This window comes from Anguilla anguilla, chromosome 12 (genome assembly GCF_013347855.1).
Source record: "Anguilla anguilla isolate fAngAng1 chromosome 12, fAngAng1.pri, whole genome shotgun sequence".
Classification (NCBI taxonomy): domain Eukaryota; kingdom Metazoa; phylum Chordata; class Actinopteri; order Anguilliformes; family Anguillidae; genus Anguilla; species Anguilla anguilla.
Window position 1 is genome coordinate 42,047,594 of NC_049212.1, and position 22,139 is coordinate 42,069,732.

General features: G+C 51.7%; 1 protein-coding gene across 3 annotated transcripts in view; it reads left to right on the forward strand.

Annotated features, from left to right (window-relative positions):
- Window positions 1–22,139, forward strand: part of cux1b (cut-like homeobox 1b) — a 91,760-nt gene that overhangs the window by 36,970 nt on the left and 32,651 nt on the right. Inside the window, exons 4-16 of one of the 3 annotated variants that reach the window (XM_035384512.1) lie at window positions 5,543–5,621; window positions 5,952–6,089; window positions 6,720–6,843; window positions 7,712–7,788; window positions 8,530–8,596; window positions 13,631–13,679; window positions 14,494–14,598; window positions 14,810–14,998; window positions 15,491–15,549; window positions 16,160–16,208; window positions 16,424–16,520; window positions 20,323–21,093; window positions 21,872–21,952. In XM_035384512.1, coding sequence (XP_035240403.1) covers window positions 5,543–5,621; window positions 5,952–6,089; window positions 6,720–6,843; window positions 7,712–7,788; window positions 8,530–8,596; window positions 13,631–13,679; window positions 14,494–14,598; window positions 14,810–14,998; window positions 15,491–15,549; window positions 16,160–16,208; window positions 16,424–16,520; window positions 20,323–21,093; window positions 21,872–21,952 — 1,885 coding nt within the window. The remainder of the gene's footprint in view (window positions 1–5,542; window positions 5,622–5,951; window positions 6,090–6,719; window positions 6,844–7,711; window positions 7,789–8,529; window positions 8,597–13,630; window positions 13,680–14,493; window positions 14,599–14,809; window positions 14,999–15,490; window positions 15,550–16,159; window positions 16,209–16,423; window positions 16,521–20,322; window positions 21,094–21,871; window positions 21,953–22,139) is intronic. The other 2 variants (XM_035384513.1, XM_035384514.1) reach the window with 2 other exon arrangements.

Sequence of the window (22,139 nt, forward strand, 5' to 3'; positions counted from 1 at the left end):
GGTTCAGAGGACAGATCTGCAGGGCCTGTTCCAGTTATCAGGCCCTGTACTTCACCTATCAGGTGAGTGTTCCGGACCATGATGCACTGCTGTGGGGGGGCGGGGCTGTTGGCTCCGTGCCGCCCTGGGGGAGCGGGACAGAGGAGCCGTCATGAGTGTGCGGAGTCGCCGGTCATCTTTAGACTGTATCCTTTCAGACAGGCTGCCCAGACGGGAGCTGAAGGGGGCTCTGGGCCTGAGGCACGCTCGGACGCACATTCACCCCGCCCCACCCCCCCCCCCCCCCCACCCCCTTCTCCCCTTCTGCTCGCTCACGCTGCTGAACTGAACGCAGAGTTCCTGTGCGTTTATTCTGCGCTGATGTATGTAAATGCGTCCTTCAGCCCCTGTTCTGTGTGACCTTGAGCAGAGCGAGCTCCTCCCTGCTCTTAAAACATTGCGTGTGCGTGAATTTGGGTTTGGTTTGTGACGCTCAGCGATGACACATCCGCTCATTTACAGCGGGGGCGATTCGGGGGTGGGGGGGAGGGATGGAGATTTAACCCAGAGTTCCTGTAGGGGCGGTACACGGCCGCAGTTTGGGCTAAATATGTGACCCTGAGGAATTCTGTGTGAAAGCATAAGCCAGCCAGAGGGGGAAATTTTTCTGTTTAATATTTTGTCCCAAGCGCTGGAGGGTGCTGCCCTTTTTTAATTTGTGGTCATTTTCCCCAGTTCAGGTTCCTGGGCCTTGTTCTCCTCAGGGCTCTCAGACTGGGTGTGTTTGGAGAGCCAGCAGTTTTTTCCCCTTGTTTATTTATGGGTTCATTACCACATTCCAGCAGTCTCTGCTGTGTGTTGTTAGGCAATTAGCAACTGCATCTAAATGTGCCCAACTCCCAGCGATGCTGACGCTCCCCCTGCCTGTCAGACCTGGTACTGCAGCGCTCACTTCTGTCAGTGCTCTCCAGTAACTGGTCCCTCGTTCGCCTGTTTGATCTGAATCGTACCCCCTACTATTACATGCAAGGAGGTTTAAACTGATCAGAGTCTGAGTTAGACCCCTGAGGAGTGGCTCTGTGTGAGAAACCACTAACCTGCCTGCTCTCCTCGGTGCTGTGGCTTTGTCTGTGCAGGAAGTGTAAGGTCAGATGTGCAGGAAGTGTGTGGTCAGCTGTGCAGGAAGTGTGAGGTCAGCTGCGCAGGAAGTGAGGTCAGCTGCGCAGGAAGTGTGAGGTCAGCTGCGCAGGAAGCGTGTGGTCAGCTGTGCAGGAAGTGTGAGGTGTGTGTACACCCGTACTCCGATGGGAGCACACCTGTTCTCCTGTGTGTGTGCACATGTAGTTGCAAACACACAGTGGTGCTCTGTGATGCTCCAGACTGGAATGCTGAGCTGAATGTGGATGAAGGCTGGTCAGTGGATGGTTGTGCTGAGCTGAATAGGGCTGAAAGCTCTGATCAGTAGATGGTTGTGCTGAGTAGAATGGGGTGAAGGCTGGTCAGTAGATGGTTGTGCTGAGTAGAATGGGGCTGAAGGCTCTGGTCAGTAGATGGTGGTGCTGAGTAGAATGGGGCTGAAGGCTCTGGTCAGTAGATGGTTGTGCTGAGTAGAATGGGGCTGAAGGCTGGTCAGTAGATGGTTGTGCTGAGTAGAATGGGGCTGAAGGCTCTGGTCAGTAGATGGTTGTGCTGAGTAGAATGGGGTGAAGGCTGGTCAGTAGATGGTTGTGCTGAGTAGAATGGGGCTGAAGGCTCTGGTCAGTAGATGGTTGTGCTGAGTAGAATGGGGCTGAAGGCTCTGGTCAGTAGATGGTTGTGCTGAGTAGAATGGGGCTGAAGGCTCTGGTCAGTAGATGGTTGTGCTGAGTAGAATGGGGTGAAGGCTGGTCAGTAGATGGTTGTGCTGAGCTGAATAGGGCTGAAAGCTCTGGTCAGTAGATGGTTGTGCTGAGTAGAATGGGGTGAAGGCTGGTCAGTAGATGGTTGTGCTGAGTAGAATGGAGCTGAAGGCTCTGGTCAGTAGATGGTTGTGCTGAGTAGAATGGGGCTGAAGGCTCTGGTCAGTAGATGGTTGTGCTGAGTAGAATGGGGCTGAAGGCTCTGGTCAGTAGATGGTTGTGCTGAGTAGAATGGGGCTGAAGGCTCTGGTCAGTAGATGGTTGTGCTGAGTAGAATGGGGCTGAAGGCTCTGGTCAGTAGATGGTTGTGCTGAGCTGAATGGGGCTGAAGGCTCTGGTCAGTAGATGGTTGTGCTGAGTAGAATGGGGCTGAAGGCTCTGGTCAGTAGATGGTTGTGCTGAGTAGAATGGGGCTGAAGGCTCTGGTCAGTAGATGGTTGTGCTGAGTAGAATGGGGCTGAAGGCTCTGGTCAGTAGATGGTGGTGCTGAGTAGAATGGGGCTGAAGGCTCTGGTCAGTAGATGGTTGTGCTGAGTAGAATGGGGTGAAGGCTGGTCAGTAGATGGTTGTGCTGAGTAGAATGGGGCTGAAGGCTCTGGTCAGTAGATGGTTGTGCTGAGCTGAATAGGGCTGAAAGCTCTGGTCAGTAGATGGTTGTGCTGAGTAGAATGGGGTGAAGGCTGGTCAGTAGATGGTTGTGCTGAGTAGAATGGGGCTGAAGGCTCTGGTCAGTAGATGGTTGTGCTGAGCTGAATAGGGCTGAAAGCTCTGGTCAGTAGATGGTTGTGCTGAGTAGAATGGGGCTGAAGGCTCTGGTCAGTAGATGGTTGTGCTGAGTAGAATGGGGCTGAAGGCTCTGGTCAGTAGATGTTTGTGCTGAGTAGAATGTGGCTGAAGGCTGGTCCGTAGGCTGGTAGAGTTCTGGCTGCTCCTCAGGATGGATCTGATAAGCTTTCCCATTATTTCTCTGTCAGGACCGCGATCCTGTAGCGCTCTTATCGGCCGTCCTGACAGACTCTTTATTTGCTGGGCCTGAGCAGTGATGGGGTGCTAGGGACTTAGGATGACCTGTGTGTGTGTGTGTGTGTGTGCTGTTCTGTATCTGTGGCAGTGATGATGTTCACAGAAAGCATTATCCCCCACCTGCTTTACCTCTCTGCCTGTGCACCAACCACTGGTCCCCACAATGTCCAGCTTCGTAGAAATGTCCCCACAATTCAAGTTCACTTCTATGATAGAGAAGAGTTCAGTGGGTAGAGCTGGACTGAGGAATCGTGAGTCATTTGACAACCAAGCTCTTTCCTTACATATGACTGTGAAGGGCCTTTCTTGCTGAACACAATTTACCCTTTTAGTGTTTACAGACCATTCAAATCCCCAGTACAGTTCGACTTCCTGTGTTAGCTCTGACTCACATCGGGTCATTTGGGCAAATCAGATAGAAATAATAATGCATTCAGTAATTACAGAAACAGTGTTGCATTTGGTTTGGCCTTTGCTGACCTCTCAGTGGGACTGTTAGTGTGATAATTATGGAGTGTAATTGCTTAAAACCGCTCTATGGAAACTGTTTAAGATCCAAGGTACAGAAATGAGTGAATAAGTAAAGAAACGGATGTGCTGTGGCCTTCTGGGTCGTGTCCTAATGAGGACTAAGGAAGGAGCGGCTAGTCCTGTTTGTCTGGAGGTACATGGCCAGACACTGTGATTAGACAGATACACTTCTGCACATAACCATGTGCAGAACTGCCCTTATTAGAAACAAAGTTCAGGTGGTTATTGAAGTGCTGTGGCTGTCTGAGGGCTCTCACTGATGACTCTGTAGTTGCCCGGTTTGACCCCGTTTACTCCTTTTAAAACTCTGCTGGGATAATAAAACAAAATGGTGAAAAAGTGTGTTTTAAGAAGATAAGAGTGGGCTCTCATTGGTGCTCCTGGCGGTTTGAGTGCAGGTGCTGTTATTGGTGAAGGCACTCTCTCTGCTTAAAAACAAAGTTCAGACAAAAGGAACTAAAACTCCAGTTTCAGGAGTAACCAGCCTCAAACTGGGCGAAGTACAGCCTGAGATTTTTCCGTTTATTTCTGCTCAGAATAGAATCAGACCATATTGGCTCAGGCTCACTCACTCCAGTTAAATTTATCTTCACTTTTTTTTTTTGCTTTAGTTCTTCTGTTTCTTCTCAGCGGTTCAGAGAGAAGAAAGGCGCCTGTACAGCCTGTAACCCCCCCCGCCCCCCCGCCCCCCCCGCCCCCCACCCCGGCATACCCCCCCCGCCCCCCCGCCTCCCACCCCGGCATACCGCGCCCCGGCCAGTATTCTTATTGGGTAGTGGAGTGAGGGGGCGTATAAATGAATAAAGATCAGTATTCTTATTGGGTAGTGGAGTGAGGGGGCGTGTAAATGAATAAAGATCAGTATTCTTATTGGGTAGTGGAGTGAGGGGGCGTATAAATGAATAAAGATCAGTATTCTTATTGGGTAGTGGAGTGCGGGGGCGTATAAATGAATAAAGATCAGTATTCTTATTGGGTAGTGGAGTGAGGGGGCGTATAAATGAATAAAGATCAGTATTCTTATTGGGTAGTGGAGTGAGGGGGCGTATAAATGAATAAAGATCAGTATTCTTATTGGGTAGTGGAGTGCGGGGGCGTATAAATGAATAAAGATCAGTATTCTTATTGGGTAGTGGAGTGCGGGGGCGTATAAATGAATAAAGATCAGTATTCTTATTGGGTAGTGGAGTGAGGGGGCGTATAAATGAATAAAGATCAGTATTCTTATTGGGTAGTGGAGTGAGGGGGCGTATAAATGAATAAAGATCAGTATTCTTATTGGGTAGTGGAGTGAGGGGGCGCATAAATGAATAAAGATCCATGCGTTGTGTCCACGGCAGTCACCCCCACCCCGCCCCCCGGTCCATGATCGCATATTCCATGTTCCCTCCTCCCCGTCAGCTGTCTGCTGTGTGGTTTATTGTCGGTGGGATCATTAGTAGTGTCTGGGGCTCTGAGGTCTGGAGGTTAACAGTATCGATCTCGGGTGTGTGATGGTGAGCTCTCTGTACGCTTGCCTCTGTCTTCTTTATTATATCTGTGCGCTGTCTTTCCTTCATTTTACAAGAGGTGAATATCAGTGACAGCTCGGCTTACACTGTTGGTTTGTTTCTGATTGGTGGACTCCAGTGCATTTTGTGTTCTGTGTGACTTCAGTCTGCATGGAGCATGTAGTCTCTGTACTGAGAGCTGCTGTGGAACCCCCTGAGCTCTGTTTCCTGTCCTTAGCTCTGTTTCCTCCCCTGAGCTCTGTTTCCTGTCCTAAGCAGTGTTTCCATCACTGAACTCTATTTCCTGTCCTAAGCTCTGTTTCCACCCCTGAACTCTGTTTCCTGTCCTAAGCTCTGTTTCCACCCCTGAACTCTGTTTCCTGTCCTAAGCTCTGTTTCCACCCCTGAATTCTGTTTCCTGTCCTAAGCTGTGTTTCCACCCCTGAACTCTGTTTCCTGTCCTAAGCTCTGTTTCCATCCCTGAACTCTGTTTCCTGTCCTAAGCTCTGTTTCCACCACTGAGCTCTGTTTCCTGTCCTAAGCTCTGTTTCCACCACTGAGCTCTGTTTCCTGTCCTAAGCTCTGTTTCCACCCCTGAACTCTGTTTCCTGTCTGTTTCAGATTGATGCCTTAAGCAAAAGAAGCAAAGAAGCCGAAGCCGCCTTCCTTAATGTCTACAAGAGATTAATCGATGTCCCAGGTGGGTGTGTGTGTCTCAGCGGAGTGTGTGTGTGTGTGTGTGTGTGTGTGTGTGTCTGAGCACAATGTGTGTGTGTGTCTCAGTGCTGTGTGTGTGTGTGTGTGTGTCTCAGTGTGTGTGTGTGTGTGTGTGTGTGTGAGAGCGTGTGTGTGTCTCAGTGTGTGTGTGTGTGTGTGTCTCAGTGTGTGTGTGAGTGTGTGTGTGTGTGTCTCTGTGTGTGTGTGTGTGTGTGTGTGTCTCAGTGTGTGTGTCTCTCAGTGTGTGTGTGTGTGTCTCAGTGTGTGTGTGAGTGTGTGTGTCTCAGTGTGTGTGTGTGTGTGTGTGTTGCAGACCCCGTGCCGGTGCTGGAGGTGGCTCAGCAGCTGCAGGTGAAGGTGCAGAGGATGCACGACATCGAGACAGAGAACCAGAAGCTGCGTGAGACACTGGAGGAGTACAACAAGGAGTTCGCCGAGGTCAAGAACCAGGGTGAGGCTCCTCCCCCTGCCTGTCCGTCACAGAGACTCCTCCCACTCACCGTTCATCAGACCTCTCCCCCTGCTCACACACCACAGAGAGACTCCTCCCCCTCCATATGCATTACTGTATTTACTCAGTCTGGTCCATCTGGTCTGTTGAGTACTGTTCCCATCCCAGAACCTACAGTCCCCCCCCCCCCCCCCTTAGCCCCGCCCCTAACGAGCCGGCCCGCGCTCTTCCCCGTGGAGCCCATTGATCCTGTTCCAGCCTAAATGTTTAAAGTAGAGTTGAGCAGTTAAGGGGTGAAGGGTCTCTGGAGGGCTGGGAGCATTGATTATGTGTCAGAGCTGAAATGCTGCAGTTTAAATCACACAGAAGAGGGGAAAATGGAGAGAGGGAGGGAGAAAGAGTGCTCACCAACCACAGCAGCGAACGGCAGCACATAATCACACACACACACACATGCACACACACACTCGCTCACACACGCACACACACACACATGCTCACACACACTCGCTCACACACACATGCACACACGCACACATACACACACACCCATACGCACTCACGCACACACGCACACTCACGCATATGCACTCACTCAAACATACCTTTCTCTGTCTCTCTCGGGGTCAGAGGTCACAATCAAAACCCTGAAGGAGAAGATTCGGGAGTACGAGCAGTCCCTGAAGAGCCAGGCGGAGAACCTGGCCCAGGAGAAGCAGCAGCAGCTTCACAATGACTATGCAGAGAAGGCACGGTGAGTTAGAGAGCGCCCCCTGCAGGCCTGGCTGTCTCATGGCTGCATTTCTGTCTGTGTGGGAGGCAGGACAGCCCTGCCCTCTGTGCAGAGGTAATGGGGGGGGGGGGGGGGGTGCATCCCTGCGCTGAAGCTGGTGTGTATTGGGCAGCATGCTGTACATCACACACATACCTGTCTTCAGCGTGTGTGTGCGTGTGTGTGTGCATGTGAGTGTGTGTGTGAGTGTGTGTGTGTTGCACAAACAGGCAGCCCTGTAGGAAAGGCGATGCCCGGTTTTTATTCGTTTGGGATAATAGAGCGCCTTCGTTAGACCCCCGGACAGACTGCATGCTGGGACACATTTCTCCGCTGCAGCTGCATATTTGATGGTTGGGTGTGAGCGCGGGGCGGTGCGGATGCATTATTTAAGAGTCGCCCTGCAGGGTCTTTATTTAGCTTCAGGAAGAGGCGGGGCACCCCTCCTCCTCAGGACCCGCCCTCTGTCGGGACGTCTGTCTCCGAGCAACACTTCTCTAAAATTAAAATTCCCCATCTTTCACTGGGCGAGACGGTCGCATGGGTGGGGAAATGGGCGACATCTCCAGCTTTACTTTTTTATTTTTTAAGAACTTCTGTAAAACATTTTTGTAGAATTCTTGCCTCTCTTAAGCATTCAGAGCCACTGCAGGGCGCCACCCTGAGCCCGATGGAGAAAATGCCATTTTTCTGCAAAGATAAAATCATACTGACACAAAAATGAAAGATAAAAATGTAATCTTGACAACTGCACTGACAGCCTTTCCTCTTTGTGTGGGTCCACATTTGCCCTGGTTTTCTGTACCAGTGTTGTGCTGTTAGGCAGCTGATCCTCTCTGTGTTTGTACAGAAAGCTACAGGAGAGCAAGGATTCCATGGCCTCCAAACTGGACGAAGCCGACCACAAGGCCCAGTCTCTACAAACAGGTAACACACCTCTCTCTCCTGCTTCAGCTAGGACCTCTCTCTCCTGCTTCAGCTAGGACCTCTCTCTCCTGAGCTTCAGCTAGGACCTCTCTCTCCTGAGCTTCAGCTAGGACCTCTCTCTCCTGCTTCAGCTAGGACCTCTCTCTCCTGCTTCAGCTAGGACCTCTCTCTCCTGAGCTTCAGCTAGGACCTCTCTCTCCTGAGCTTCAGCTAGGACCTCTCTCTCCTGCTTCAGCTAGGACCTCTCTCTCCTGCTTCAGCTAGGACCTCTCTTTCCTGCTTCAGCTAGGACCTCTCTCTCCTGCTTCAGCTAGGACCTCTCTCTCCTGCTTCAGCTAGGACCTCTCTCTCCTGCTTCAGCTAGAACCTCTCTCTCCTGCTTCAGCTAGGACCTCTCTCCTGCTTCAGCTAGGACCTCTCTCTCCTGCTTCAGCTAGGACCTCTCTCTCCTGAGCTTCAGCTAGGACCTCTCTCTCCTGCTTCAGCTAGAACCTCTCTCTCCTGCTTCAGCTAGGACCTCTCTCTCCTGCTTCAGCTAGAACCTCTCTCTCCTGAGCTTCAGCTAGGACCTCTCTCTCCTGCTTCAGCTAGAACCTCTCTCTCCTGAGCTTCAGCTAGGACCTCTCTCTCCTGCTTCAGCTAGGACCTCTCTCTCCTGCTTCAGCTGGGACCTCTCTCTCTCTCTCTCTCTCTTTTATTCCCACTCCTGAAGCCTGTTTTGTTTCTGTTTTTTTCTTTCAGCACTTGAAGCTACTCAGGCAGAGCTTTTCGATCTCAAGACCAAGTATGACGAAGAGTCGACAGCGAAGTAAGGCGCTGGCTGCATCCTCATCCTCACACAACCCGTTAACAGTAAAGCTGATTAACGTTATAAGTAGTTACAATTGTTGTTGTTGTTATTATTTTGGGCGTTTAGCAGATGCGTTTATCCTGATTGATTTAAAGATGGTTGGGAGAAAATCAGCACTGGAGCTGGATTCTGTAAAGCCAGTCAAACCCGAGCATCTCAGAGACGCACGTCACAAAGCAGAGGGAGAAAACGATCAGGGGCTAAATAAGTGGGGCTAAATATATTCATGATTATTTCTATGTACTGTTATTATGAACATAATCAATTATTATTATTTGATTGTGTAGTAATGGTATGTAATAATGATCATGGTTATATAGTGCCTTTCAGTCAGGATCTCGGGTTGCTAGGCAGTGAAGGGGATGGGGGGTGGGGGTTGAGGGGCGGGGCTATGTCCCCCTGTCCCACCTCTCTGTTATTCAACATGTGATTGGTCAGTCTTTCAGAGCCCCCATCGTCTATAATAACAGCCCCTTCACTGCTGAGGTCCCACCTGCTCTAGTGTGCATGCCAGGGGGGGGTCAGGGTGTGGCCTGCTGAGGCAGCAGGGTGGTGCTGAGGTTAGGGAGCTGGGTGTGGGCAGGTGTGAGCGGGACTTAGCTGTGCAGGTGTGGGCGGGGCTTAGCTGTGCAGGTGTGGGCGGGGCGTAGCTGAGCCGGTGTGGGCGGGGCCTAGCTGAGCCGGTGTGGGTGGGGCCTAGCTGAGCCGGTGTGGGCGGGGCCTAGCTGAGCCGGTGTGGGTGGGGCCTAGCTAGCTGTGCTGGTGATTTCATGTGAAACAGGCTCTGACAGATTATGGGTCGTGGGAGGGGCCTCAGGATGATGGGGCTCCTCTGGATCATGTGGTTTGCTGAATGCAGACAGAATGTGGCACACACACACGCGCACACACACACACACACGCGTGCACGCACACACACACACACACACACGCGTGCACGCACACACACACACACACACACACAGGCACAGACATGTACAGACACACACACGCGCACACACACACATGCACACACACAGGCACACACACACGTACACACACACACACACCTACACACACACAGACACACACACGCACAAGCACACACACGAAAGCACACACACGAATGCACGCACACACACACACACGCACACACATACACATGCACACACACATGCATGCACACACACACACACACACACACACACACACACACAGGCATACACACACGCGCACACACACACACACACACACGCACACGCATACACACACACACACACACACACACACACGCACACGCATACACACACACACACACACACACACGCACACGCACACCCCTGGCTCTGCAGTAATCAGACCCAATCAGACAAGCACAGCAGCTTAATTAAAACCATACGATGCTCCTGATTGCTCAATTAGGATTAGACCCTGAGCAGAACACAGCAGTGCCCCCCCCCCCCCCCCCCCCCCCGCGCGCTCAGACAGGAAACAGCCTGCTGTAACCACCTCACTGATTGGGTTCAGACCAGCACCCTCCTTGGGGCAGACCCAGATGGTTCCTGTGTAGGTCTCCATCTTAACAAACACCACCAGATGCATCTCAGCCAGATCCCACGTCTGTGTGTCTGTCTGGACATTTAGTCATGCCCCAGAGTTCTTCTCTCTCTAGTGCAAAGTGATGATGATGATGAGGATAAAGAGGATTATTTACAGTGCAGTTTATGAGTATATGGACAGTGGCACAGTTTGTCTTGTTTGACTCTGTACTCCAGCACATTGGCTTTGAAATAGAACAGTGGAAATGAGATTAAAGTGCAGACTGTCAGGTTTAATTTGAGTCACTGTGTATGAACAGGGCTGTTATTTCCACACGGATCACCTGATGTGGTTAAAATAAAATACCCTCAAATTACAGCTGACAGCCTGCATTTTAACCTCATTTTTGTTCCTTTCAAATCCAATGAACTACAGAGCCAAGACAACAGAAATGGTGTCACTGCCCAAGGACTGCCCTGTTTAAACAGTGCCTGTCACAGTCTCAGAACAGCACTTTGTTGTGAAGGGGGGGGGAATTCAGCTCAGCCAGCTCTAGTGTGTGGCCCCCCAGCTGGGTGAAGCACGGCGGCCATTTTGCATTTGAATGCTCAGCACACCGCAGCCGGTGTGGAGGGGGGGGGGGGATTCACCCAGCTAATGAGACTGGGGGAGGGTTAGGGTTAGGAATTTCGGTGTGGCAGTTTGGCCCGGACATGTGGGACATCCCGTGGTTTAATGGGCATGGGGAGTCTGGATCTGGGGGGGGGGGGGGCCGTTCGGTCGCGGATGTGGGGAAGCCCCTGGGTGTGTTTACAGTGTCTGGCTGCTGTGTTATTGGTTACTGTCGTGTTCCTCTAAGGCCAGTTGTTTGCTCAGTACTGTGCTCTGTCTCCCTCAGTTTGAGTCTCAAAAGCTTTGGAGAAATTGAGCTTCTCTTGTTATTTTTGGTGGTTTAGGGAGCTCAGTAGGCGAGTATGACCTAGTGTGTAACCAGCTTGTGTGTTCCCTTGTGATAAACACACCCCTCCCCCCGATTTACACGGTTCAGAATAATGAAAATTTAATGGAGACCGAACGGCACTTGGCATGATGAGCCGTGTGTTTTAACGGCTGTGTGTTTTTGGCAGTTAGCGGTAGCGTCCTCCTGGCTACGCCTGCGGTGTTTGTTTATTTGTAATTTGGGAAGGCGCTAATGGACCCTAAACTCCCCCTGGGGGATCTGTTTCACGCTGGATCAGTCAGGGTATTGTGATCCTGGTTTATTAGGGCCGTGTTTTACCACGTCTGTCAGACTGTGGTTTATAAGGACCGTGTTTGACTGTGTCTCTCAGACTGTGGTTTATTAGGACCGTGTTTGACTGTGTCTCTCAGACTGTGGTTTATTAGGACCGTGTTTGACTGTGTCTCTCAGACTGTGGTTTATTAGGACCGTGTTTGACTGTGTCTCTCAGGCTGTGGTTTATAAGGACCGTGTTTGACTGTGTCTCTCAGACTGTGGTTTATAAGGACCGTGTTTGACTGTGTCTCTCAGACTGTGGTTTATTAGGACCGTGTTTGACTGTGTCTCTCAGACTGGTTTATTAGGACCGTGTTTGACTGTGTCTCTCAGACTGTGGTTTATAAGGACTGTGTTTGAATGCGTCTCTCAGACTGTGGTTTATAAGGACCGTGTTTGACTGTGTCTCTCAGGCTGTGGTTTATTAGGACCGTGTTTGACTGTCTCTCAGACTGTGGTTTATGAGGACCGTGTTTGACTGTGTCTCTCAGACTGTGGTTTATAAGGACTGTGTTTGACTGTGTCTCTCAGGCTGGTTTATAAGGACTGTGTTTGACTGTGTCTCTCAGACTGGTTTATTAGGACCGTGTTTGACTGTGTCTCTCAGACTGTGGTTTATTAGGACCGTGTTTGACTGTGTCTCTCAGGCTGTGGTTTATTAGGACCGTGTTTGACTGTGTCTCAGACTGTGGTTTATAAGGACCGTGTTTGACTGTGTCTCAGACTGTGGTTTATAAGGACCGTGTTTGACTGTGTCTCTCAGGCTGTGGTTTATAAGGACCATGTTTGACTGTGTCTCAGGCTGTGGTTTATAAGGACCATGTTTGACTGTGTCTCTCAGACTGTGGTTTATAAGGACCATGTTTGACTGTGTCTCAGGCTGTGGTTTATAAGGACCATGTTTGACTGTGTCTCAGGCTGTGGTTTATAAGGACTGTGTTTGACTGTGTCTCTCAGACTGTGGTTTATTAGGACTGTGTTTGACTGTGTCTCTCAGACTGTGGTTTATAAGGACTGTGTTTGACTGTGTCTCTCAGACTGTGGTTTATTAGGACAGTGTTTGACTGTGTCTCTCAGACTGTGGTTTATTAGGACCGTGTTTGACTGTGTCTCTCAGACTGTGGTTTATTAGGACTGTGTTTGACTGTGTCTCTCAGACTGTGGTTTATTAGGACCGTGTTTGACTGTGTCTCTCAGACTGTGGTTTATAAGGACTGTGTTTGACTGTGTCTCTCAGACTGTGGTTTATTAGGACCGTGTTTGACTGTGTCTCTCAGACTGTGGTTTATTAGGACTGTGTTTGACTGTGTCTCTCAGGCTGTGTCTCTCAGACTGTGGTTTATAAGGACCGTGTTTGACTGTGTCTCTCAGACTGTGGTTTATTAGCATGCCGCTAACCCCTCTGTTAAACAGGTGAGCTATGAATAGTCTGTGCCGTTGAGCTGTTTGTGGAGCCGGGCTCTAGCTCAGAAATATCATATGAGATTAGAGCTCATTAAGGGATTGTAAAATCCATATTATGGTAATCCCTCTGTTTCAGTAGGGCTGGTCTCTATGGCTGAGTCTGCACTTAGGCGCAGAGATGTGGAGAGTGAGGGCTGCTGGATTAGACTGTAACTGAGACACTTAATGGACCAGTGCTCACAACACACTCACACTGCCTGGGAACAGAGTACACACACACACACACAAGCCAGCACACACACACATACGCAAACCCATGCTCAAACACATGCACACACACATGCAAACAACATGCACATAACGCCACATGCACGCACACATTACTTACCGAGACTTACCCAGCATTACTGGGGGAATTGCATGCAGTGTGACATCTTGGGGTCCTGTTGCTATCCTGTGTTTGGGAATTAGGTGGTTTGTATGGGCAGCAGGTGATTCATCTGTGATAATGGCTATGATGCTCCTCATAGCTTCGGACATCATGGATGACCTATAATCCACCTGTAGCTGAGAGGTTGCAGGTTTGATTCCCAGGTGGTAGTACTGCTGTACCCCTGAGCAAAGATACTCAACCTGAATTGCAGAGCAGTCAAACATCCCGCATGGACTGTATGCATTAAAAACACAAGCTGTGGAACCCTGGGTAAAAGCATCTGCTAAAGGGCCTTGTGTCATCATGCATGTATTGCAGTCTCTGTGTGTGAGAGTATGTAACTCTGTCTCCGTCCAAACAGAGCGGATGAGATTGAGATGGTGATGACCGATCTGGAGAGAGCCAATCAGGTGAGTCTCCCAGTCCTTGTTTAGAATTCAGAACCAATCAGATGAGCCTTTGGTTTCTGTGCCCTGCTTGGACAGCCGGACCTGTGAGTGTATGTAGCTACAGATAAAGTTCTGTGCATGCATGTGTGTGTGCGTGCATGCATGTGTGTGTATGTGAGCATTAACATGTGTGCGTGCGTGCGTGCGCGCGTGTGTGCGCGCGTGTGCGTGTGTGTGTGTGTGCGTGCGTGTGTGTATGTGAGCATTAACATGTGTGCGTGCGTGCGTGCGTGCGTGCGCGCGTGCGCGCGTGTGCGTGTGTGTGCGTGCGTGTGTGAGTGCGTGCGTGCGTGTGTGAGTGCGTGCGTCCGTGTGTGCGTGCGTGCATGTGTGTTTGAGTGCGTGCGTGCATGTGTGCGTGCGTGCGTGCATGTGTGCGTGCGTGCGTGCGTGTGTGTGAGAGCGTGTGCGTGCGTGCGTGCGTGTGGTGAAATGCCGGTGTCTGCTGTCACATCCCCTCTCTCTTCCACTGCTTTGTTCAGACAGTCATTCTTCTGTGCGTCTGCATTGCGTAGCCTGTGTTTCTGCAGAAGCAGGTTCTCTGGGGGATTTATCTGTTATCTTGTTCAGTGAAACTCGACTGCTCGGGTCTGACAGCTGGGAGCTGTGGCGGGTTGTGAGTGGAGTTTGATCCTGACTGATGTCTGTCTGCAGTCATGTCACTGCTCCTCCTGTTTGACAACAAAACCCAACAGTCCTCCTCCTTTTGAGTAAATATGAAAGTACCGGTGTGTCTCCTGTCTGAACGTCTCGCGTTTCTCTCTCTCCCCTGCAGAGGGCGGACGCGGCCGAGCGGGAGGCGGAGTCTCTGCGGGATCAGCTGACATCAGCAAACAAATCCCTGCAGATGGCCACTCAGATCCAGAAGGCCCCCGACATGGTAGGACCCTAACCCCCCAACCCCCCAACCGTGCAGTGAGAGAAGCTGATTGGTTGATTATGATGGGGGCGTGTGCAGTGAGAGAAGCTGATTGGCTGATTGTGATGGGGGCGTGTGCGGTGAGTGGATGTTGATTAGCTGATTGTGATGGGGGCGTGTTCAGTGAGAGAAGCTGATTGGGTGGTACTGAGTGATGCGTCTCCCCCTGCAGGAGCAGACTGTGGAGGTGCTGTCGCGCTCCAGCCTGGAGGCGGAGCTTAGTGCTAAAGAGCGGGAGATCGTGCAGCTGGTGGAGGACGTGCAGAGACTGCAGGCCAGCCTGAGCAAGCTGAGAGAGAACTCAGCCAATCAGATCACTCAGCTGGAGCAGCAGCTCAACTCAAAGAACTCCACCCTCAAGGTGTGTCCTGCTCTGTCTCTCTGCTGATTGGAGGGTGTCTTTCGGAGGGAGGGGTTAATGACCAGTGACTGTTCCTCCTCTCCTCAACACACACGTACACACATGCGCACACACACACACATTCACGTACACTTGCATGCACACGCAGTGTGATAAAATGCAAAGGCTCCAAAATCTGCTAGACTTCTTTTCCCTGAGGTTTATGGGAAATGTAGTCTAGGAGTCAAGCTTTACATTACTGAAAAAATAAGACACAGTTGTGACTACCAGAGCAATACGAAATGTCTTTGTTCACAAATGTAAAATGTTTATGTTGATGGAAGGCAAACGTAACTCAATGCTGCTCAGTGTGATTCTGTAACAGTGATGTACTGCTGTCACTGTTTGTGTAGTTTCTCTTGCTCTCTTCGCTGTGTGGAAGGTGCCATATCATTAAGGGTGGTGTTTATAATGCCATTGGGAGTAACTGCTCCTCCTCTCTCCTCTCTGTAGGAGCTGGAGGAGAAGCTGCAGGAGCAGGCAGACTATGAGGAGGTGAAGAAGGAGCTGAAGTAAGCTGTGCTGTCTGTCCGTCTGTACCCTCATACTGAGGACCTCTATTTCACACACACTCCCTGTGTCACACACGCATGCACACACACACACACACACACACACTCCTCCTCTGTCACACACGCATGCACACACACACACACACACACACACTCCCTCTCTGTCTCACACATACGGACACACACACACACTATCTGTCACACACGCATGCACACACACACACACACACACACACTCCCTCTCTGTCACACATGCATGCACACACACACACACTCCCTCTCTGTCACACACATGCACACACACACACTCTATCTGTTTCACGCGCACACGCACACCCGCATGCATGCACACACACTCTATCTGTTTCACGCGCACACGCACACCCGCATGCATGCACACACACACACACACACACTCTCTCTCACACTCACTCTCTCTGTGTCTCTCTCTCTCTCACACACACACACACACACCTGTTCTGCAGCTCTCTTCGTAGCCCTTCCAGTAACACATGCAGTGCAGTATGATAGAAGCAGCCGGTGGCTCTACTGAAGCACCTGGCCGGGTGTGCAGGTGAGGGTGGTGACACCGCTGTCTTGTGTTCTGCAGCATTCTGAAGTCCATGGAGTCGGCACCGTCAGATGGCTCCACCGTACAGGTAAGGTCTCAGCAGGAGGGAGATACCTGGGGTGGTTACCTAGGTAACTGAAAGGGGCCTCTTCATGGTGTGTGTAGTGCTGGGAGTGTATCTTCTCCAGATAATACTCAAACGCATATATCACACAGCCACATGAGGATACGCATGTCTCCAAGCAGGAGGTGCTTCTCTCTGACTCCGCCTCTCTGGCTGTCTGACTCCGCCTCTCTCCCCAGGACTCCTCCAAGCCCCTGGAGGTGCTGCTCCTGGAGAAGAACCGCAGCCTGCAGTCTGAGAACGCCTCCCTGCGCATCGCCAACAGCGAGCTGAGCGGTGAGTCTGGGGCGGGGCCAGGGCGGGGCCTGGGTCTGGGTGGGGACGGAGCCTGGGTCTGGGGGGGGGGTGGGGGCGGAGCCTGGGTCTGGGGGGGGGCGACACCTGGCCGGGGGACTGCACGTGCTTCAAAAGGATGGAACAGTGGGGCAGGTGTGTAGTTTAATTCAGCAGGCAGATGGTATAAACAGACTACAGACATATGTTCCCATCACACACACTCACTCACGCATGCACGCACACACACCCACATACACACAAGCACACACACACACCCACATACACACACCCGCATACACACACACACACACTCACGTACATACATACACACACGCACATACACACAAGCACACACACACACGCACTCATGTACATACATATACACACACACACACACACACTCACGCACACACACACACACACACACACACTGTTCTTTGTAGGACCTGAGCTGCTGTGGTACTACACCAGTGGTGTGACTCCATAGCTGTGGGGGAGTCTGAGCGTGTGCAGTGTGAGCGCGATGTGATTGGCTGCTTCAGGGGACTGCAGGAAGCAGTTGAACAGGAAGCAGGGTACCTTGTGTGTGTTCATGCTGGAAAGTTGCCATTTTGTTCGCCAAATGAAGAAAAGTGGCCAAAAATTAAACAATTATAAAAAAAAGAGTGTGTTTTTCTCTCGAGCTGACGATGGGACCGAGTGTCAGGCCTGGCGGTATGAGAGCGCTGCTGGAGCCAGCACCTTGAGCTGCTCGTCCGCTTGCACATTGTATCTGCTGCCAGCAGCCGTCTGCGGAACGAGGTGTGCGAAAGTGATGAAAAGTGAAAATAATGAGCCTCAAAATAGCTCTTCTGCTCCATAATAAATCCTTGAAAATCCCGTAACGCCAGAGAACTGTGAGTGTGATTGGAGAGGGAACTGAGGACAGGCTGCTCTCTCTCTTTAAGCAGCGCCTCTGACCTTGGGAGCGACCTTGCAGGTGTCACAGGTGCTCCCGCTCTGACACGTAGGCTGCTGTTTGAGTGGCAGTCTGAGTTTAGGACTCGGAGAATGAAGTGGGCATTTTCAGCCCCTTCTGGTTTGGCTGTTTTCTGGCTGAATAAACAGCACTTCAAACCCATGGGTTTATTTTCCCGGATGAAGTTGTCCTTGGGTGCGATGTTCAAAATGGTTTTGTTTTTGTTTTTTTCTGGTACTGTGTTGCTTGTGCTGAATCCGTATCTGAATTCTCTGGTGTGGTTTGCCTGCAGAATTCCAGTTCTTTCTTTTTTTCCTGGAAGGGAAAAGGTCTGCTGTCTTATAGGCTTGGCCTTTTCCAAATCTGAGAGCGTGTGGCACTTGTTTCTGCAGTTTGTGGCCGCGGTTGAATATAAGCAGGGAGGGGAAGAGTAGCCTGAAACTGTGTAACTGAGTGTAACCTGTACCTACGGGTCATGACAAGGGGTGTCTGTTGGCTGTCTGTTGCTGAAGGTCAGTCTGGACCAGTCTGCGGTGGGGGGAGGGGCCTGTCGTCACGGTAACACAAACACAGCCCTGAGAATGGCTGAGGCCCAGTGGAGGAGTGTTTTATTTTCGGGGGGGGGGGGGGGGGGCTCTGGAATGTCTGGAGGGGGTTGCTGTGGAGGGTCTGAATGATTTAATTTGATTTGATTCCCCTCACATCTGTGAGAGAGCTTCTGAGAGCGTGTTAAACTGCCAGCGCTTATCCGCCATGCAAGAACAGCCAGCTAGAGTATAGCAGAACAGCCAGGTAGAGTAAAGCAGAACAGGCAGGTAGAGTACAGCAGAACAGCCAGGTAGAGTAAAGCAGAACAGGCAGGTAGAGTACAGCAGAACAGCCAGGTAGAGTACAGCAGAACAGCCAGGTAGAGTAAAGCAGAACAGCCAGGTAGAGTACAGCAGAACAGCCAGGTAGAGTACAGCAGAACAGCCAGGTAGAGTAAAGCAGAACAGCCAGGTAGAGTACAGCAGAACAGCCAGGTAGAGTACAGCAGAACAGCCAGGTAGAATACAGCAGAACAGCCAGGTAGAGTAAAGCAGAACAGCCAGGTAGAGTAAAGCAGAACAGCCAGCTAGAGTAAAGCAGAACAGCCAGGTAGAGTAAAGCAGAACAGCCAGGTAGAGTACAGCAGAACAGCCAGGTAGAGTAAAGCAGAACAGCCAGGTAGAGTAAAGCAGAACAGCCAGGTAGAGTACAGCAGAACAGCCAAGTAGAGTAAAGCAGAACAGCCAGGTAGAGTAAAGCAGAACAGGCAGGTAGAGTAAAGCAGAACAGCCAGGTAGAGTACAGCAGAACAGCCAAGTAGAGTAAAGCAGAACAGCCAGGTAGAGTAAAGCAGAACAGCCAGGTAGAGTAAAGCAGAACAGCCAGGTAGAGTACAGCAGAACAGCCAAGTAGAGTAAAGCAGAACAGCCAGGTAGAGTAAAGCAGAACAGCCAGGTAGAGTAAAGCAGAACAGCCAGGCCCGACCCCTGGTACTAACGCAGCACGGATAATGGCTGATCCCCGGAGGAATCCGCTCACCTGTCAGCCACCAGCCTGCTGATCTGGGGCACGGGGAGCAGCTACAGCAGGAGCAGTGGAACCCTCCCTCTTCACTCTGGAGAATGTTCACGCTTCGGACTGCCCTGACTTTTTTTTTCCTTTTTTGTATTTTTGTTTTGTGGATACTTGTTTTTTTTTTTTTAATCGAATGGTGACTGAAGGACGTGTGCAGCCTGGGAGAGTGATAGAACTGCTGCTCTTACAAACTCCACACGCACTGTGTTCCTGTTTCTCAGCATGTCAGAGTGGGGAAGTTAAATATCGAGCAGGAGTTCCACAGGAAAGACTTTTCTAAACAAACAAGCTGCAAGCTGTCATGGAACAAACAAGTCAAGCCTGCCTGCTGCACCCCGTCACCCCAAACTCTACCCTCACCTTCACGCCAAAAACTACCCTCACCATCACCCCAAAAACTACCCTCACCATCACCCCAAAAACTACCCTCACCATCACCCCAAAAACTACCCTCACCATCACCCCAAAAACTACCCTCACCTTCACCCCAAAAACTACCCTCACCGTCACCCCAAACTCTACCCTCACCGTCACCCCAAACTCTACCCTCACCGTCACCCCAAACTGAAGGGGCCCCAGTCGCACACTCTAAGGGACAGCAGTTACACACAGAGCAGAGAGTAACTCTATCCCTGTAGAGACAGCAGTTACACACAGAGCAGAGAGTAACTCTATCCCTGTAGAGACAGCAGTTACACACAGAGCAGAGAGTAACTCTATCCCTGTAGAGACAGCAGTTACACACAGAGCAGAGAGTAACTCTATCCCTGTAGAGACAGCAGTTACACACAGAGCAGAGAGTAACTCTATCCCTGTAGAGACAGCAGTTACACACAGAGCAGAGAGTAACTCTATCCCTGTTGAGACAGCACTTACACACAGATCAGAGTAACTCTCTATCCCTGTTGAGACAGCACTTACACACAGATCAGAGTAACTCTATCCCTGTCGAGACAGCAGTTACACACTGAGCAGAGTAACTCTATCCCTGCTGAGCTGCTACTTGCAAGAAAGGTACAAAGCACAAATGCATGGGTGTCTTGTCTTGGGGGGTTTGGCTAGAAAATAAAAAATTAGGAAAAAAATGGCTTGAAGTCCTGAATTTGGGCTTCTATATTAAATATCAATTCTTTTTATAAAAAAATATTAATTTTTTATAGTTAATATTTTTTTTAGTTTTGCATTTTCAGACCCCTTTTTGTTGACTCCCCATAATGCATTGTGTTTTGACCTTTCTTGTAGGGGCAGCCGGGCGGGAAGGGAAAGAGGCCCCCGCAGAGAGCCAACACCGCGCCACGCCCCTCACTGCCACGCCCCGCTCTGCCACGCCCCTCTCTGCCACGCCCCCTCCCCCCTCCTCCTCTTCCTCCTCCTCCTCCTCTCAGCTCCTCCTGCGGGCGGGGCAGGGGGCGGGGCCTAACAGCACCGGCCCCTCTGACCCCGCCTCTGGCTCCAACGGCACGCGCCCGTTCTCGCCCACGGGCATCGGGCAGGACTTTTACAGCCCCGGCCTGAGCGGGGCGGGCGCCGCCTTCCCCCTGGCGGGCAAAATGGCCCTGAACTCGCTCCTCCACCGGCAGCTACTGCACACCTTCTACTCCAAAGCCCTGCAGGACTCCCCCCCCGCGGGCTCCCTGCTCTTCCCCCCCGCACACTACCCCCCCAGCCCCCACGGGCCGCAGCAGCCGGCCCCCAGCCCCGAGGCCAACGGCGCGGCGGCCTCCCCCAGCGCCTCGGAGGGGGCGGGCAGCGCCTCGGACGGCGAGGACATGGACACGGCCGAGATCGCGCGGCAGGTGAAGGAGCAGCTGATCAAGCACAACATCGGCCAGCGCGTCTTCGGCCACTACGTGCTCGGCCTATCACAGGGCTCCGTCAGCGAGATCCTGGCCCGGCCCAAGCCCTGGACCAAGCTCACTGTCCGCGGGAAGGAGCCCTTCCACAAGATGCGCCACTTCCTGTCCGACGAGCAGAACATCCTGGCGCTGCGCAGCATCCAGGGCCGGCAGAGAGGTGAGCGCCCCCCCCCCCCCCCCCCCACGACCCCCCCACCCCGTCTGTACTAGACCAGCTGACCCGCTGGCCCACACACACACCCGTCTCCAAGAGGAGTAAAAGAGCGGTAATACTGGGATTCACCTGTAGTTCAGTTCCACCAGAGTCCTCTGTCCTCAGAGCTGAATAGTGCAGAAAGATTCATAAACCTTAAGCAGCGTGAACATCACAGACTTAGCAGATGCTGTTACACAGAGCGATGTACAGAAGTAACACATGAACCATCCACCCATCAGCCACACTAACTAAGCAAGGAGTGCTGTGGGTAAGTATGGGTTTTGCAGTGTGTGTTTTACTTCCTGTGTCAGAGGGCACTTCCTGCTTCGTATTGATGCAGGACATTGTGAGAGTACAGAGGGATCCCACGAGGGCTCTGAACTGGACAGTGGCGCGTGCGTTTGATCTCTGATTGGCTGTGTCTGATTGGGCTCTGGGGGTGTGTAACCTTGGGAACCATGGCGATGCCTGGGTGTGGGCAGTACACAGGACCCTGGTCTTTTCCCTGATCCTGTTTTTGGGACAGAAACGAACCCAAAAACGTCAGAAATGAAACCCCCCCACCCCCCCCCCGCCCCTCCCCAGTCTTTCCGCGATCTTCTGCAAATGTAAAGCGGAACTCGCCACAGACTGTGTGCACAGCTGGACACAGTTGGGTGACTGAGCTGCTCAGTCGGGGGCTGCGGGTTCAAACCCCAGGTGCTCACCGCGGCCTGACTCTCGCCTTGTTTCCCCACAGAGAGCCCCGGCCACGCCCTCAACAGGGCCGCTCAGGAGGGCCCCAAACGGAGGAGCGGCTCGGACAGCTCCTCGCGGCCAGGTCGGTGCTCTGCCGTCGCCGTGGTGATTTTGGGGCGGGGTGGGCTGGACCCCACAGACCTGGGTCAAAAGCTCAGATACTCCCTTCTGACACCGCTGAAAAAAACAGCACCTGCAGGCTCTGCCGTCTGGTTTTAGATGAAGCCGTTATTCACCGGTTTTCAGAACTCCAGAATTCTGAATTTCAC